Genomic DNA, 16395 nt, shown 5'->3' on the forward strand with positions numbered 1-16395 from the left:
ACATTTTTCAAATATTTATGCATTCATATATATAACATCATAGCAAAAATCAGTGTAGAGACAACCCTAACAAGTGATGTAAATCACACTGCTAACACAGTATTGACTTATAAAAACTTTTAATTTAGTTTATATTATATTGTAGTTGCATAACGAAATTCTGCATCCCTACAAGTCATTGTTTACATACCAGTTTCCAGAAATGTATTTAATATGTAAAACTGGTATATCCAATAATGTTACACCACTATATTTAGTGACTGTTTACGCAACGTGTTCATTGATGATTAAGGGGTTAGACGGGTGCTGATGAAGGAGCAAAACCTGCCAAAATATGGCATATATGCCCATTACCCTTATTTTCATCTTCAATCTCATTGCTTGTTTACATCTGACGTCTCAGGATGAAATGCCATAACGAAAATCAGTGCTGGTTATAATTTCTATAGAGTATCTTAGGCGCAGGAGTGGCTGTGTGGTAAGTAGCTTGCTTACCAACCACATGGTTCCGGGTTCAGTCCCACTGCGTGGCACCTTGGGCAAGTGTCTTCTACTATAGCCTCGGGCCAACCAAAGCCTTGTGAGTGGATTTGGTAGACGGAAACTGAATGAAGCCCATCGTATATATGTATGTATATATATATATATATATATATATATATATATATGTATGTGTGTCTGTGTTTGTCCCCTCACCATCGCTTGACAACCCATGCTGGTGTGTTTACGTCCCCGTAACTTAGCAGTTCGGCAAAAAGAGACCGATAGAATAAGTACTAGGTTTACAAAGAATAAGTCGTGGGGTCGATTTGCTCGACTAAAGGCGGTGTTCCAGCATGGCTGCAGTCAAATGACTGAAACAAGTAAAAGACTAAGTGATTCTTCCAACGTCCACACCCTCCATCAAACTTCCTTTGATACTCTTCCATAACAATAACTGTTTGGTTAGTCCACATTTTGGATGAATGGAATCAGAGAAGAAATTGTAAAAGAGAACAATTATAATAAATTATTTCAGTGGAAATATTTTTTAAAATTTTCTGTTCTACTTTTACAGAAGTTCCACTCCAACGGACAAGAGTATCAGTTCCTCTAAGGGTACCTCCACCAGTTCCAGTAAGTCTTCTGATAAATTACCATGAATGTCATTATCATCATTCCCACTTACCATTTTTATCACCATTCTTTTCACAACCATTTCCATGAGAATCATTGACATCATTGTTGTTGTTGTTGTTGTCATTGTCATCATTGTCATCGCCATTGTCATCATCATCATCATCATTTTCAATTATATTCACCACATTTTAATAATTCTTAAACTCATCTTCTCACCTTTCCTCTTTCTTCCTCTCTCTCTTCCTCTCACCCACCCTCTGCTCTCCCTCCTTCATCTCTATTATATATATATATATATATATATATATATATATATATATATATATATATATATTGGAAGGTTTGGAGGTGATGTACAGGAATTATATATTAGAAAAAATAATAATCAGGTACTCAGATGTTTGGATGGTTGTATATTTACAGATTTTTATTCATATGTCACATTTTTTGTAAATTAGTGCTTTCACCTAGTCTTGTATGTATGTATGTATGTATATATATATATATATATATATATAAAATTTTAAATTAGCACTAAGCTTAAGGACACACAAGGCATCAAACCTGTTTAGAAATAGCAGCCAAAATCCTAAATTCACCACCAAAAGCACCAAAATATGACAGAGACAACAGTAAGCAAGCAAACAGTTAAAGAATTAAACAGCTAAAAACATACCCTTAAGGAATATGTCATTCAGATATTCATGTACCGTGATTTTGGGTTCTGGCCTGTGGACCTCAACCCTCCTCAGCATGAATTGTCAAGGAGAGATTCTAAATCCATCACATTGAACATCTATCAGCATTCTGACTTGCTTTGCACCAAAATCAGCCTGCCTCGGTGAAAATATGTTTATGTGTAAAATTTGAATGTAAACATTCGAAGAAAGATGCTATTATTGTTAATATCTTTGGTGAATATAAGTAATTGATAATAATAGCAACAATAATATAGGTGATTAAAGGTGATTTTGGTACAAAACAAGTCAGAACACTAATAGATGTTCAACATGACGGATTTAGAATTTTTCCTCGGTGATTCATGTTGATGAGGGTTGAGGCGAATATAGTGGTTGTGAAGCAAACTTCTAAACACAGCTATGTCTTTATACATAGTATTTACTATCGAAACATCTCTGTTATATGCTTCATAAAAACTTTATATGTTTTTTTTCTTTTTCCTGTCAATTTAGCCTCCAGTTCCACCCACCTCACAGCTCGAACATACTGTAACAAATTTCCATTTCATTGACTGCAAAGACATCAAAAAAGGTCGGTTCTTCAGTGTATTCTTCAATCCACATTGGAACTCCTAAACCTTCACTGCACTCCTAAACCTTTAAATAAACTCCTAAACCTTTAAATAAACTCTCGAACTTTACCCACAGCAGTAAATAGATTGTATCCTAAAAATTTGATACTTTTTGTCCCCTCTACTGTGTACTCAGAAATCTACCCTTATCTGCTTTACAAGATCTGAAACTGGAAACATTAAGTAGTGATGCTAATAGTGGTGGTAGCGGTGGTGGTGGTGGTGGTGGCGGCGGTGGCGGCAGCAGTGGTGGTGGAACAGACTTTGTTTGTTGGAGATTATTATGAAGAAATTAATTACAGTGGCAGTAGCAGGGGTGGTGGTAGTGGTGGTCATGGTGGCTGGTAGTGGTAATGATGATAATAGTGATGATGAGTATAACAACAGAAGTAGTTGTGTAGTGGGCTGGGGGGGAAAATGTTGAAAATAGCTTGAATCTGTTAATTAAATGTCTTTTTTGCATTTGTCTCACAGGTGGTCTTTTAGGTCTTGGAGAATTTGGTGAAGTAATGAAAGGAACTTTAACTACTCATGATGGCAAAAAAAGTAAAAAGGTAAAATAAATCCATTTTTGCATTTCGTTTTTGAGATTATATTATTCTACACTGCTAATCCATTTAAGAAATTCCAAAGATTTTTCAACTTTGGTCGCCCCACCACCACTACTACCCCACCCTGCTTGCAGCAGCTGCTTTTGTAGAGTTGAGTAGATTAACTCATTTGATACCAACCAACCCAAGTTCTATGTTACAAACTTCCTGTGTGAAAGTGGTCTAAAAACTTTCCATCGAAATTTCCTGTTAATTTATGTTTCAAACACCATCATCATCATCATCATTATCACTTAACGTCTGCCTTTGACAGGAGCCAGCTAAATGGACAAATTTCAAATATGAACATCACACAACTAAAAGCTTTAGGGTTGCTTACTACAAATACCATTGCTTAGGATCTCTCTTGACATAGCAAAAACTTCATCACCAAGATTTACCTTATTCTTTCAGGTCAGAAAATACTTCAGTTCCCTAACAACTATTAACTTTTTACAGAGCTCAGGTGAGGCCTACAACAGGATACTACTCCTATATCTGGGACAGTTTGATCAGTGATTCTCATCTCGGATCCATATGGCCTTTGGAGGGCCATATAAGCTTTTGTTGTTCAAATTTACCTGCAATAATTTACTTCTACTTCTTACAATACACAAAATATTTAAGCAATTTTTTTTTATACACTTCCTTATAATATCTAATTATAAGAATATAATATGAATTTTTAAACATCAAATGGCTAGGAGGGTCCATCTGAGTAAAAAAAGGGGGTATCAAAGGGGTCCATGGGTGAAAAATAGTTGAGAAACATTGTGGTTTAGAGTTTTCTAGTTCAGAGGATAAGTTGCTAGTTCAGTAAAAGCCTGATGGTTCAGTGAAAGTTTACTAATACAAAGAAGGGCTCTGTTGTTCAGAGGTGAGCTTGCTAATTAAATAGAGGGCTTTCTAATTCAGAAGAAGGTTTGCTTACTAGCTCAGATGCTCCTACAACCTAATGAGTTATGAAACTCATTTTTCTCTCTGGAAAAAATAAGTCTATCCACTATCATTATAATTATTAGTCTGTCATGAATGAGCTATCTTTTACTAAAGACTAAACAATGAGGATTCATCACAAAATACTCTTGTATTTTTAAAATATATGTGGGTGTAAAACATCCTGAGCAAACAATAAATGCCAAGGGCACTGGTTTGCCTTGTATAGATTAGACCTAACACGTTTTAAGTTGGTCACACTTTTTGTGAAAAAGCCATTTCCTATAAAACATTGCTATTTTACTTAACAAACCAGTTTTTGTTGGTATATTAGCTAGAACATTGTTACTAAATTAACACACAAAATTATTCACATTTTCAAATAAGGCTATATGTATTTGCATAAGTTTCGATTTCTTCTATCTGTTTGGCTGACAACAAACATAACCAATTCTAATGAGCTTTACTTCCCATGACCTTTATAGGTTTTTGCTCAATGAATGGGTAATACAACCTTTCAGGGTATGAACAAGAAAATCATACATCATTTATAGCTTTTTGTGTATTATATGTGTAGGAGAGTGTTATTGAGGTCAACTTTGCATTTTATCCTTCGAGGGTTGATAAAGCCAAGTACTGGACTCCATTTAATTGACTATAAATTCCCTAAAATATATGCGATTCCATACTAATAATAGTAATCAATAATTTGATAGAGAGACAAATATAAAGAGAAGAAGGTAAATTGTCAAACAGGTTTATAGATATACAGACAGATAGATATAGCACAGTGGTTATGAAGTTAAAGGCTGAAATAATAATAACATGACTTTGAAATGAAACCTACAGAAATTCTGTTGTATCATACCTTTACTTAGCTCAAATCTGTTTGACTGACATCAAGTTCTACTTCACTGTGGGTTGGTTAATTGTGGTGAAAGTATCAAGATGTAAAGACATTAGCTCCACTACTCAGTAACCACATTATGAGAACATATCTGGATTAAATGAGGAGTACATTTATATTTTTAAGCAAAGAATGGATGCGAGTGCAATGAAATATGAAATGTTTCATTTATGGTGAACCCACTAATGCTGCTGACATGAAAAAACACCCACTACTCTCTGTAAAATGATTGGAATTAGAAAGGGCATCTGGCTAGAGACACCATACCAAAACAGATGTTAGAGTTCAACACAGTTCACTGACCTGGTGGATTGTGTGAAACCATCCAACCCATGCCTGCAGGAATACAATCACTAAATGATGATGATGATGATGATGATTTCATATGTGTTATTTGGTGTCTGCAATTAAAAAAAGTTGCACTAGAAACACATAGTGAAGAAAGAAGGAAACTTCTACACAGTCACTTAGCTTGCTAAAAATAGCTGCCAGATTTCTTCAAATCACACCCTACTGACTTAAAAAAAGGAAGAACACATTCAACAATGTAGTCTTAGATGTATGAAAATGGCATAGTGACAAATGGAATGTCTTTGATCATATAAATTTTAATCGAGGCTACCTGGGTTTTGAATGACTTTCATCTCTTTCCTATACTAGTAAAATCACAAAAACATTTTGATAAAATCCTACTTTCTGTTTTCTGTATTTTAAATTTCTGTTTTTATATTATTTTTAGATAACAGTTGCTTTGAAAACCTTTAATAATAATGTTGTGAACAGCACTTCAGACTTCTGTCGAGAAGCAAAGATTATGATGAACTTAGACCATATATGTATCACCAAACTAATTGGTCTATGTCAGAAACCTTTGATGCTGGTAAGTGGCAGCACTATTTTTGCTTTTTTATGTATTGTTTTATGTTACACTACTACAAACTGTCGGAGGTGCAATGGCCCAGTGGTTAGGCAGCGGACTCGTGGTCATAAGTAGATTTGTTAGAAGAAAATTGTAAGAAGCCTTCCATATACATATATGTGTGTCTTTGTATCTCTGTTTGTCTCTCACCACTGCTTAACAACTGGTGTTGGTGTGTTTACATCACCATAATTTAGCAGTTCAACAAATGAGTCTGATTGAATAAGTACTAGGCTTAACAAAATAAGTCCTGAGGTCAATTTGTTCGCCTAAAATCCTTCCAAGCAGTGCCCTAGCATGGCTGCTGTCAAATGACTGAAACAAGCAAAAGATAAAAACTGAAAGATATCAGAATTCAATATTTGACCAACACCAAATATATATATATATATATATATATATATATTTTTTTACTTTTTAGGTTGAAGAATTTGTCCCCAAAGGATCAATGCTAGACTTTCTCTTGGATTACCCTTCAAAAGTTGATGCAAAAGTAGAATTGATTTTATGGGCATCTCAAATTGCCTTTGGAATGGTTTATCTGGAATCAAAGAAAATGGTGCATCGAGATTTGGCAGCAAGAAATATCCTTTTAGAGTCTAAAAAACAGGTGACTATCAATTGAGTCTTCTGTCAGCCTCTGGAATTTGTGTTGTTGCTGTTGTTATTATTATTATTATTATTATTATTATTATTATTATTATTATTATTGCTGCTGTTCTTCTTCTCCTTCTTCTTTCTATCTCTTAAAGCTAATTTTGTTGTTGTTTAACCCCCAGTTTATACACCCCTAATCACTCAATCTTCATTTTAGGTTTAGTATATCTGGGACCACATTAGCCTAGACTCACAAATCTCCTTCCCTTCTCTACGTTTTTTTACAACAGTAAGGATATGTTGAGAGAGATTTGGCGGCCATTACTAACCATTTGGGTAGCTACATCAAGCTCCTCACCTTCAGACTGTTACTACTGCTGTTATTGTTGTTGTTGTTGTTGTTATTGCTGCTGTTTGAGGGTGACCTTTCATCTTGTCTTTATGTTCTGAGTTCAAATTCGGCCAAGGTCAACATTGCTTTTCCTCCTTCCAGGGTTAATAAAATAAGTACCAGCTTAGTACTGAGGGTGATGTAATCAACTTTCACCCTCAGCCTAACTTGCTGGCCTTGTGCCAAAATTTGAAACCATTATTGTTGGTCCAAAGCAACTTATAGCACCCTCACTTATTCTATACAATGGAGATCTCATCATCTTCATTTTTAACACTACTTTTTTCTTCAAACTGGTATTGGTTGTACAGCAGTATATATATACATAACCAGATGTCCTTCCTGCCGACCATTACTGATTTTTAAAATAAGATACGTTATTCTGCATCTTCACATGTGAAAAAACTGCTGGACATTTTGTTTGTGGCAAATATAAAGAACGTTACCCCAAGATAGTGTCAGTGTGAAGATATGTGGATACACATGTGCACACACACACATCATCATCATCATCATCATCATCATTTTAACATGCTCTGGGGTACTGGACATACATCATTTAATGATATTAAAATCATCCTCTATTATTCATCAGTTTTTGGGGGGTTTTTTTCACTCCACAGATTAAAATAACTGATTTTGGATTATCTCGAGCTGTGGGAGAGAACCAGTATTATCGTGCCACCACTGGAGGAAAGTGGCCTATCAAATGGTACTGTTAATTTTACTTTGTCCATTTATTTTTCTGAAATTACACATATTTCTTTTGTCTTTATTTATCACATGTAATATGCAAAATATCTCAACTGCACTTACAGTTCATCATCATCATCATCATCATGGTCATCATTATCATCATCAAATTATCGTCATCAAATTTGACGACTGGCACCCGTGCCAACGTCGTCTCCTTCATTGGACACGAAACTCAGCTTGCGAAGACTTATTGGGGCAAGCGAAATCGGGATAGCACCCGTGCCCAGTGTTGCCTTTCTGGCACTTGTGCTCGTGACATGTGTAAGGATTTTCGAGCGAGATCGTTGCCAGTGCCCCTGGACTGGCTCTTGTGCGGGTGGCACGTAAAATACACCATTTTGAGCGTGGCCATTGCCAGTACCGCCTGACTGGCCTTCGTGCGGGTGACACGTAAAAGCACCCACTACACTCTCTGAGTGGTTGGCGTTAGGAAGGGCAGCCAGCTGTAGAAACCTGCCAAATCAGATTGGAGCCTGGTGTAACCATCTGGTTTCACCAGTCCTCAGTCAAATCGTCCAACCCATGCTAGCATGGAAAGCGGATGTTAAACGATGATGATGATGATGATGATTGTTGTCATCAACCATTCCTCCATACTGGCTGGCTTAAATAGGATGACTTTCTGAGGCAGTGTTTTACAGCAGGCAGCTAGATACCCTTCATAATGCCATCTCTTTTAGTTACATTTCACAACACACAAGTGTATAAGGTATAAGTGTATCTGTTCTAAAAGTTAGGATACACATAATTATAATAGGAATTTCATTTGATTGGTTTCAGTCATTCTAAACATATCGTTTTCGTCGTCATCGTCAACATCATCACCATGCCTACTTTCCATGCTGGCATGGGTTGGACATGTCATCATGCTCCAAGTTAGTTCTTATTCAGAATTACTAATTAATCTCCTAGATGTCCTGTGGGATGAAAGAGTCGCTGAAGAGGTTACAGATGTGTGAAAGATTTCCAGGCAATAGACATAAGCTAAAAATAAGAGATGATGATGATGACAAACAGACAAGTGAAGAATGAATATGTAGTACATGTGTCTATTAGGCAAGTAAAAAAAAATGACCATCCTGAAATATAACAATATCTGTTTCAGCACATGATTTTACAAATTCATAAACGCATGTGTGTGTGCATGCGTGCATGCGTGAATGTGTGTACAACAAACTTCTTTTAGTTTCTGTTTACCAAATCCACTCAAAAGGCTTTGACCAGAGCCCAGGGATATAACAGAAGACAGGCCCAAGGTGCCATGTAGTGGGATTAAACTCAGAACTATGATTGGAAAGTGAACTTCTCACCACACAGCCATGTCTGTGCCAATTAAAGATTTTTTTTTATATTTCTTTTTAAAATTTTGTTTTCCTTCATTTTTTTTTTTATGTACCATTAACTGACTTTGATTTTCTTTTTTTGCAACATGTTGCAGGTATGCACCTGAGTCTGTAAAATATGGCCATTTCTCACATGCTTCAGATGTCTGGGGTTTTGGTATAACATTATGGGAAATGTTCTCATATGGAGAGGTACCTTATGGTGAGATGAAAGGAATTGATGTAAGTTTTTATTGCTTTTCCTTTAATTATGTGTGTTGGATGTTGTCATAATTTGGGTTGGGTACCAGGGTGCTTATAGCAACTTTTATTTTAAGTATCAGGGAAGAAAGTACCATATTTTGATGTCATCAGGGAAGTACCATATTTGATGTCATCAGGGAAGAAAGTACCATATTTTGATGCCATAAAAGGCGCATGGACATATTAGATGAACCCATATTTCAGCTGTGCATATTCAGGAAAAGGTTTAGCATTTTAACTTGCCATATGTGACCCAATATTGCTTTGTGTTTTTTATTCAAACTGAGCAGATCCTTCCTGCCTTTCACACCTACCCTACAAAGTCATTCTAAAACTAAGCAATCACCTCATCAAAATCTCAAAGCTCTGAGATAATGCAGGATTAATTCAAAACAATGTGAATAAATAATCATTACATTTGATAGAGAAATCTGAATGCTAAAGGGTTAAAGCATGTAATATAGGCCCAACTTTGCATATAGAATCTGGAGTGAGACACTTTTTTTCTAGAAAAAAAGTTTATCTTTTATTCCATCAAATACAGTACTTACTTTTGTGTGCAAGTGTGCATATGCTCATTTGTTCATTTCATTTTTACATGTTTTTTCCATGATAGCATGGGTTAGGTGAGTATATTATTGAGGTATTGCTTTACAGATGGATGCCCTTCCTCTCACCAACCCTTGCCTACTTCTCATTCCACATGTCTTTGAAAGCATTTGTTCACTGCTTGTACCTCAGTGATGTTTCAGTGGAGCACAAATGTAAACAAACACACAAACACACATACATGGTGCACATGCACACTCACGCACACATACACACATTTTATATATATTGGTTTCAAATTTTGGCACAAGGCTAGCAATTTCAGGGGAAGAGGTAAGTCGATTTCATCAATCCCAGTGCTCAGCTAGTATTTGTTTTATCAGCCACAAAAAGATGAACAGCAAAGTCACCCTTGGCAGAATTTGAACTCAGAATGTAAGGACAGACAAAATGCTGCTCAGCATTTTGCCAAGTGTGTTAATGATTCTGCCAGCTCTCTGCCTTGACGTTTCATGTATAGTAACAACAGGTTTCTTTTAATGTCTACCTGCTATATCCACTTACATATGATGGTAGAATAATATTTAAAGACGATTTGACTGCAATGTCGTGCTTGCTGGTTGAGTAACTATGTAGAGGCTTCCTCTCTTCAAGGTTATGAGTTCAATTCCTAAACCAGACAGTATGTTGTCTTTGCAGTGCTCCAGCTGAAGGCTGATGCAGTCATTTCTTTCTCCAGCTGTTATATCCTTCATGTTCTGTTAGGTCCAATGGAGTCTATATCGACTTGTATGACACAACTTCCTGTTTCTTTCCTCTTCAAATTTAACTGTATTTCCCATAAAATGAATAATTATATGAATATATTAATTTTTTTTTTTAATTCATATTTTCTCCAGGTCATGAAATTTTTGGAAAACAATAGCAGATTGTCTCAGCCCAAAAAATGCCCAAACGCCGTCTACAAGATGATAGGCAGTTGTTGGGAAATGGATAGCAAAGCTCGACCAACATTCACAAAACTCCAAGAATTCTTTACCAATTTTGGAAACCAAATGTAACTAAAGAGAAACCTGTTGTTGTTGTTGCTGCTGCTATTTTTATTGTTGTTGTCTGTGTTGTTTTTATGTTGTCCTTTTGTTTTGTAAGTATATTTTTTATTATATTTTTTAATGAGATCTGAAGGATGGGAGCGTGACTAAAAGAATCCTGAGAGCATCCAAGAAAAGGCTTTGTAACATTTAGTTACAAATGCTTATATTCTAAGTTCAAATCTCACCAAAATCAACTTTGCCTTTCATCCTTCCATTCCAGAATCAAGAAAATAAGTACTGAGTCAGTATAATTCACTGTCCCTTTCTTTCACCACCACTTCCACCAAAACAAATCAATAGGATTGATCATTGATCGACGTATCTTATCATCAAAAAGTCATGCTTTTAAGTCTATTTATCTGTATGAGGTTTGTCAAATAAATCCTTTTGGGATTTTGAGAGTTACATACCAGTAATATACTGGAATTATAGGGGCACAGGTATTACTGTGTCAATAAGAAGCTTGCTCTGGGCTCAATCTCATTGTGCAGAACTTTTAGCAAGTGTCTCCTGCCAGAATATTTTCCAATTTCAGCTCATTGTGGTGTTTGGTTGAGAAAAACTGTGCAGAGGTCCAACATAAATGTGTGTGTGTATCATACAATGTTTGTATATAAACATCAGCTAGAAAAAAATAAAATAATGAAAAAATTGGTGGGTTTTTTTAACAAAGTCCATTGTGGTATTTGTTCAGAACTGCTTTACAGACACTTCTTGTCATTCTTGCCATCAGATGTACATTGAACCAATGACTGACCCATCAAAAACCTTATTATTCATTAATTGCAATAATATGATAATCAACAACACATCCTTAATTAGGCTCTCCTGAGCCTAATCAAAAAGAAATCATTATTTCTATATATTTTATAGTTTTTTGTTTTGTTTTGTTTTTGTTTTTTTTTTCACTTGAACAAATTTTCATGACATCACCGTTTTCACTGACTTTTTTTAATGAGAAAAACAAAGATTTTACTGACAATTTTTGTATATTTTTGTTATGAAAATAAATTTTATAAATTGCAGATGTTATTGTCTTCATTTGTTCATTTGATTCTATCACAATCTTAAGCTGCTAAATTTGACTTCAGATCACACCCTACAAATTACAACAACCCATTTTTTAAGCCCATCTTCCTTGCTAAAGTGGAGATTAACTTTGCAGGTCTCATAGATCAGTCATCCCCCAACCGTTTTTGCAGCATGGTTTCATGCAAAGAAATTTTTCCACAGGTTGGATGATCATGCACATAACAAAACACAATAAAGTGTATAAAATATAATTTAATTACTATATATATAATACATATACAGATCTTGTGTATGGTCCACGGTGAAAGCATTAAATGTAACTACACAAAGAAACATTATTCAAGACAAATCTATACTAGAAAATATACATTACATATATTTATTTATACATTTATAATGCAAAAATACCCTACAGATTGCTATGGTCAATAAAATAGAAATAAAATATAAAAATTCCTTCTTTCTATGCAGCCCAGTACCAAATAATCTTTGACCCAGTACTGGTTCACAACCTGGTGGTTGGGAACCCCTACCACAGATTGTATTTATCATGGTTCCCCTTTTGAGGCACAGTTTTACAGCCAGATGTCTTCCCTGTTGCCCTCTTATGACAGGAACACAATGTATTTTTTCCTAAAATTGGACACACACAAATCACAGTAATCTTTTAGGAAAGAAAAGTACTTGAGCCAATGAAAGAAGCCTCTACACAGTTACACAACTTACTAGAAATAGCAGTAAAATTCAACTGCAAATCAATAAGGCTACTACTATATAATTGCTTGACCTACAAAAAATAGTAGCTATAGCAGCTAAATTTTCCTCAAGTCACATTAGTGTGGGATCTTCTACATGGTTATTTGACAATAAGTCAAGTAACCATGTAGAGGTTCCCTTACTGGTATGATTAGCAGCCAAGTCTAGTCTTAAATCGATAAGGGTGTTTCTATATGGCTACTTAACTTGCTAGAAATAGCAGCTAAATCTCCCTTTTAATCCTATCCTACTAGCCTAAATAAAGAAAACCCACATCAGACCATCTTGTAATCTTTGCTAAATGTTCTACATACAGCTAAAATGACAGGATGGTCACAGCTGGAATGATTTTATAGATCTGCTCAATTAGGGCTGATCTGGAGCTAGAAAACAGAAAAAAGACAGAGTAGAAGAAAGTGCCAACGGTGTGGATTTAAGGTGGACCTCAACTTGCCAGGAAGTGACCCACACACTTGATTTCATAACCTCCCTCTGCAGCACATATAGAGAGAGACACGCAGGATCCAGTTATGAAACTGTCACTGACCTGGTTATGGTTTTAAGTGGCACCTTCTGTAAAATGTCTGTCATGTGTAGCCCTCTTCATCTGCTGGTTCAGGCATTGAGCTCTATTGTGGTCATCATCCGCTTGCTCCAACATTGGGGTCTTTGGGGGTCACGCTTAGTCTGGGTCCTCATCTTTGACCTTGCCACCAAGGGTGGCTCTACCAGGATTTTAGAACTCCTGACCGCATTGCTCTCAGAGTCATTGGTCCATGCAAGCCCCTCTACCACAACATGGAGCGAAAAGTAAAGGAAAAGCACATTAAATAAGGTAGTCCCAGAAACACTATGCCTGAATTTAAAAAATCTAGACGGCCACGGCTAGAATGGCTTTGATCATCAGTCTACTGGATCATGATAAACAAGCTGCTGTATGATAATAATCTAAATCAAATGACCTTAAACAATGGCTATAAGATTAAAGTCATGACTTCAAACTGCTCTACTAGAGTTGTGGTGATGTATCCTTTGGCAAGGTACATAACTCTGCTTACTCTGATTTGTCTGACTAAACAAAAAAAAACAATGAATAAATATGTTCCTGTTATATTTTTTTTTCCTAATAGTTTACCTTGAAATACATTATCCAATGTATCTCTCTCTCTCATTTTTTAGAATTGTAGGCGTGATATGAGGGATATTTCATGACTATTTCTAGCAGTATGGGTGATCATGTAGACCAGTGGTTTAAACTTTTGTAGCTCAGTGCCCCCTTTCACAGAATGGTGTTCAACAAAACTTCTCTTGTTTTGCAAGTAAAAAAGGAGATTATTTTAATCAATCAGAAGCTAATTTTGCACAGTCATTTATCATCTCATTCAGCATGTGCCACTTTTTAAATATTTGAATGGACTGGTGCTGTCTGTGATAAATTTTTACCGGAATTACTAAAGAGAGTGAAGACTGCAGAAACCATGCCAAAGTCAACATCAGAGCATGAAGTAGTCCTGTAATCCATTTAATCCTGTCAAACCACCCAACACATACCAGCAGAGATGACGGATGCTAGAAGATGGTGGTGATGATGACAACAATAAAAATTCAAATGCCAACCCTAACTTTGAAATCAGTACAGTATGACATTTAACTCAGCCTGTAAAGCAAACCCCTTAACCCGCTGTGTTGCAAAGACCTCCTAGAATACTTCAGTTTTGGTCTCAGTAACTGAAGTTACCAAAAGTTATAAACTATTCATTGCTTCTTGTATTATTGACACCAGATACATAACACAAACTCCCAGATGCTTTGTACTCCTTTCCTCACCCACGGAAAATGTTTTCTCAGCGAATTTAATGAATTTAATGTGGAAAAAATGGTGGGCATGTACACATACACCCTGACACATATCACAATTTTTTTCGAAATTTTAAGTTTCATAAAATTAAAAATACCCATTTTCTGCGTCAGTTTATAGACACATCGAAATATATATATAATTTACAAAATCTCCTACTAAATTAACGCATGAAATGGGGAAAGTGAAGTGAAGCATTTCAATTCTGCATAGTAGGAATGAAAATAGAACAGAAATTACCTCCCTTGATTTGTATTCAAATACTATTAAAGTATTTTTATGTTTTATATTCATGAAATATTTGTCAGATTAATATATTATATTTCAATAAAACAATTTTATATACAATAAAAAATATAATCTATTAAAAATATTATCAATATCTTTATTTGTAAATTTAGCTAACGGCTAACTTTGACCGTATATGTTAATTAGATTGCGTATTTATTTTTTTACGTAAGTTTTAGTGACTATATATACTGTATTCAAATGGTAGTCAGTGTATTGCTTCGGCAATACATATACTAAAATTGGAACGATACAGAGAAGATTAGCATGGCCCCTGCGCAAGGATGACACGCAAATTCGTGAAGCGTTCCATATTTTTTTGTCTTTCATTCTTTTATTTTTCTACTTGTCTCAGTCATTAGACTGCGGCTATGCCAGGGCACCTCCTTGAACCATTTTAGACGAAGGAATCGACCTTACTACTTTATATTTTTTAAGCCTGGTACTTATTCTATCGATCTTTATTGCCGAACCGCTAAGTTACGGGGATTTAAACACACTAAAAGCGGTGGTGAGGGACAAACACACAACACATACACATACAGATGTATGTACAAAGGGCTTCTTTCCACTCACAAATCTTTGGTCGGTCTGTGACTATACTAGAAGACACTTGCCCAAGGTACCACGCAGTGGGACTGAACCCGGAACCATGTGGTTGGGAAGCAAACTTCTCACCACGCCTGGAAATTTTCATTTTATTAAAAAATATATATATAATATCTATTTTTTAAATATAATATAATTTCTATTTCTATATAGTCTATAAAAATTTACGATTTTAAAGTTTCGGGGTTGCGGGGAAACCGTGTATGGCGAAACCGTGCATTGGTGAGAACCGCGAAGAAAACTATGCCGCGCACACCATTGAAGACCAGGATTTTCGTGCTGCCTTCGATAGCCAGAGGTGGACAGTGGAGTGGCACTGGAAGGGAGAGCCCCCGACGCTGAAAAATAAAGTGGGCTGCTACCAGCATACTTTGAAAGGAGATACCAGAAGCGAGTTCGAGGGGGAAGCGGAGCGGTGGATTAAGGAGGGCATATTGATCCCTTGGGAAGAAGAAGTAGAGAGCGGAGTCCTGCCGCTGATGGCGGTGGTACAGACCACAAAGCATACGGTCAGACCAGTGCTTGACTTCCGAGAGCTGAATGACCACGTCATACGGGCGGCGAGGCCACAGATGTCTGCGGGGACACCTTGCGAGAGTGGAGGCAGATTACAGGAACCGTCACGATCGTCGATTTGAAGTCGGCAAACCTGTAGGTGCATGTGGCTGAGAGACTCTGGAAGCATCAGCTTGTCAGGTATAAGGGCCGGACGGACATACTGTCTGACCAGGCTGGGGTTTGGGCTAAATTCAGCGCCAAAAATTATGGCAACAATTCTCAAGGCCATCCTGGGAAAGGTGGACAGAGTAAAAAGGGCCACCAATTCATACATCGATGACATCCTTGTGGATGAAACCATAATGCCAGCAACGGGGGTCATAGGCCACTTGAAGAGTTTCGGACTGATCGCCAAGCCACCAGAGACCATGGAGGGAGGCGCTGCACTGGGCCTCAAGCTACGGAGAGACAAGGCCGGTGCGTTGGTGTTTTGGCGAGGGAACGAGATCCCCGAAATGGGCACCAGCGTGAGTACTAGGCTTACAAAGAGTAAGTCTTGGAGTCGATTTGCTCGACTAAAGGCGTTGCTCCAGCATGG

At 36.5% G+C, this 16395-nt stretch overlaps 1 protein-coding gene and 1 non-coding gene across 3 annotated transcripts in view; both read left to right on the forward strand.

The window, feature by feature from the left end:
* Positions 1–11781, forward strand: part of LOC106875391 (tyrosine-protein kinase HTK16) — a 51402-nt gene extending 39621 nt beyond the window's left edge. For both annotated transcript variants that reach the window (XM_089337783.1, XM_089337784.1), the window contains exons 12-19: positions 1058–1116; positions 2313–2391; positions 2906–2985; positions 5604–5744; positions 6205–6393; positions 7395–7483; positions 8966–9092; positions 10562–11781. In XM_089337783.1, coding sequence (XP_089193909.1) covers positions 1058–1116; positions 2313–2391; positions 2906–2985; positions 5604–5744; positions 6205–6393; positions 7395–7483; positions 8966–9092; positions 10562–10723 — 926 coding nt within the window. In that variant the 3' untranslated portion in view covers positions 10724–11781. The remainder of the gene's footprint in view (positions 1–1057; positions 1117–2312; positions 2392–2905; positions 2986–5603; positions 5745–6204; positions 6394–7394; positions 7484–8965; positions 9093–10561) is intronic.
* Positions 11782–14903: 3122 nt separating this feature from the next.
* LOC128250177 (U6 spliceosomal RNA) lies at positions 14904–15009 on the forward strand. The gene has a single exon (XR_008266281.1). It is a non-coding gene; the product is annotated as a U6 spliceosomal RNA (small nuclear RNA).
* Positions 15010–16395: the final 1386 nt, after the last annotated feature.

The sequence above is a fragment of the Octopus bimaculoides genome, chromosome 19, assembly GCF_046866305.1.
Source record: "Octopus bimaculoides isolate indiv1 chromosome 19, ASM4686630v1, whole genome shotgun sequence".
NCBI lineage: Eukaryota > Metazoa > Mollusca > Cephalopoda > Octopoda > Octopodidae > Octopus > Octopus bimaculoides.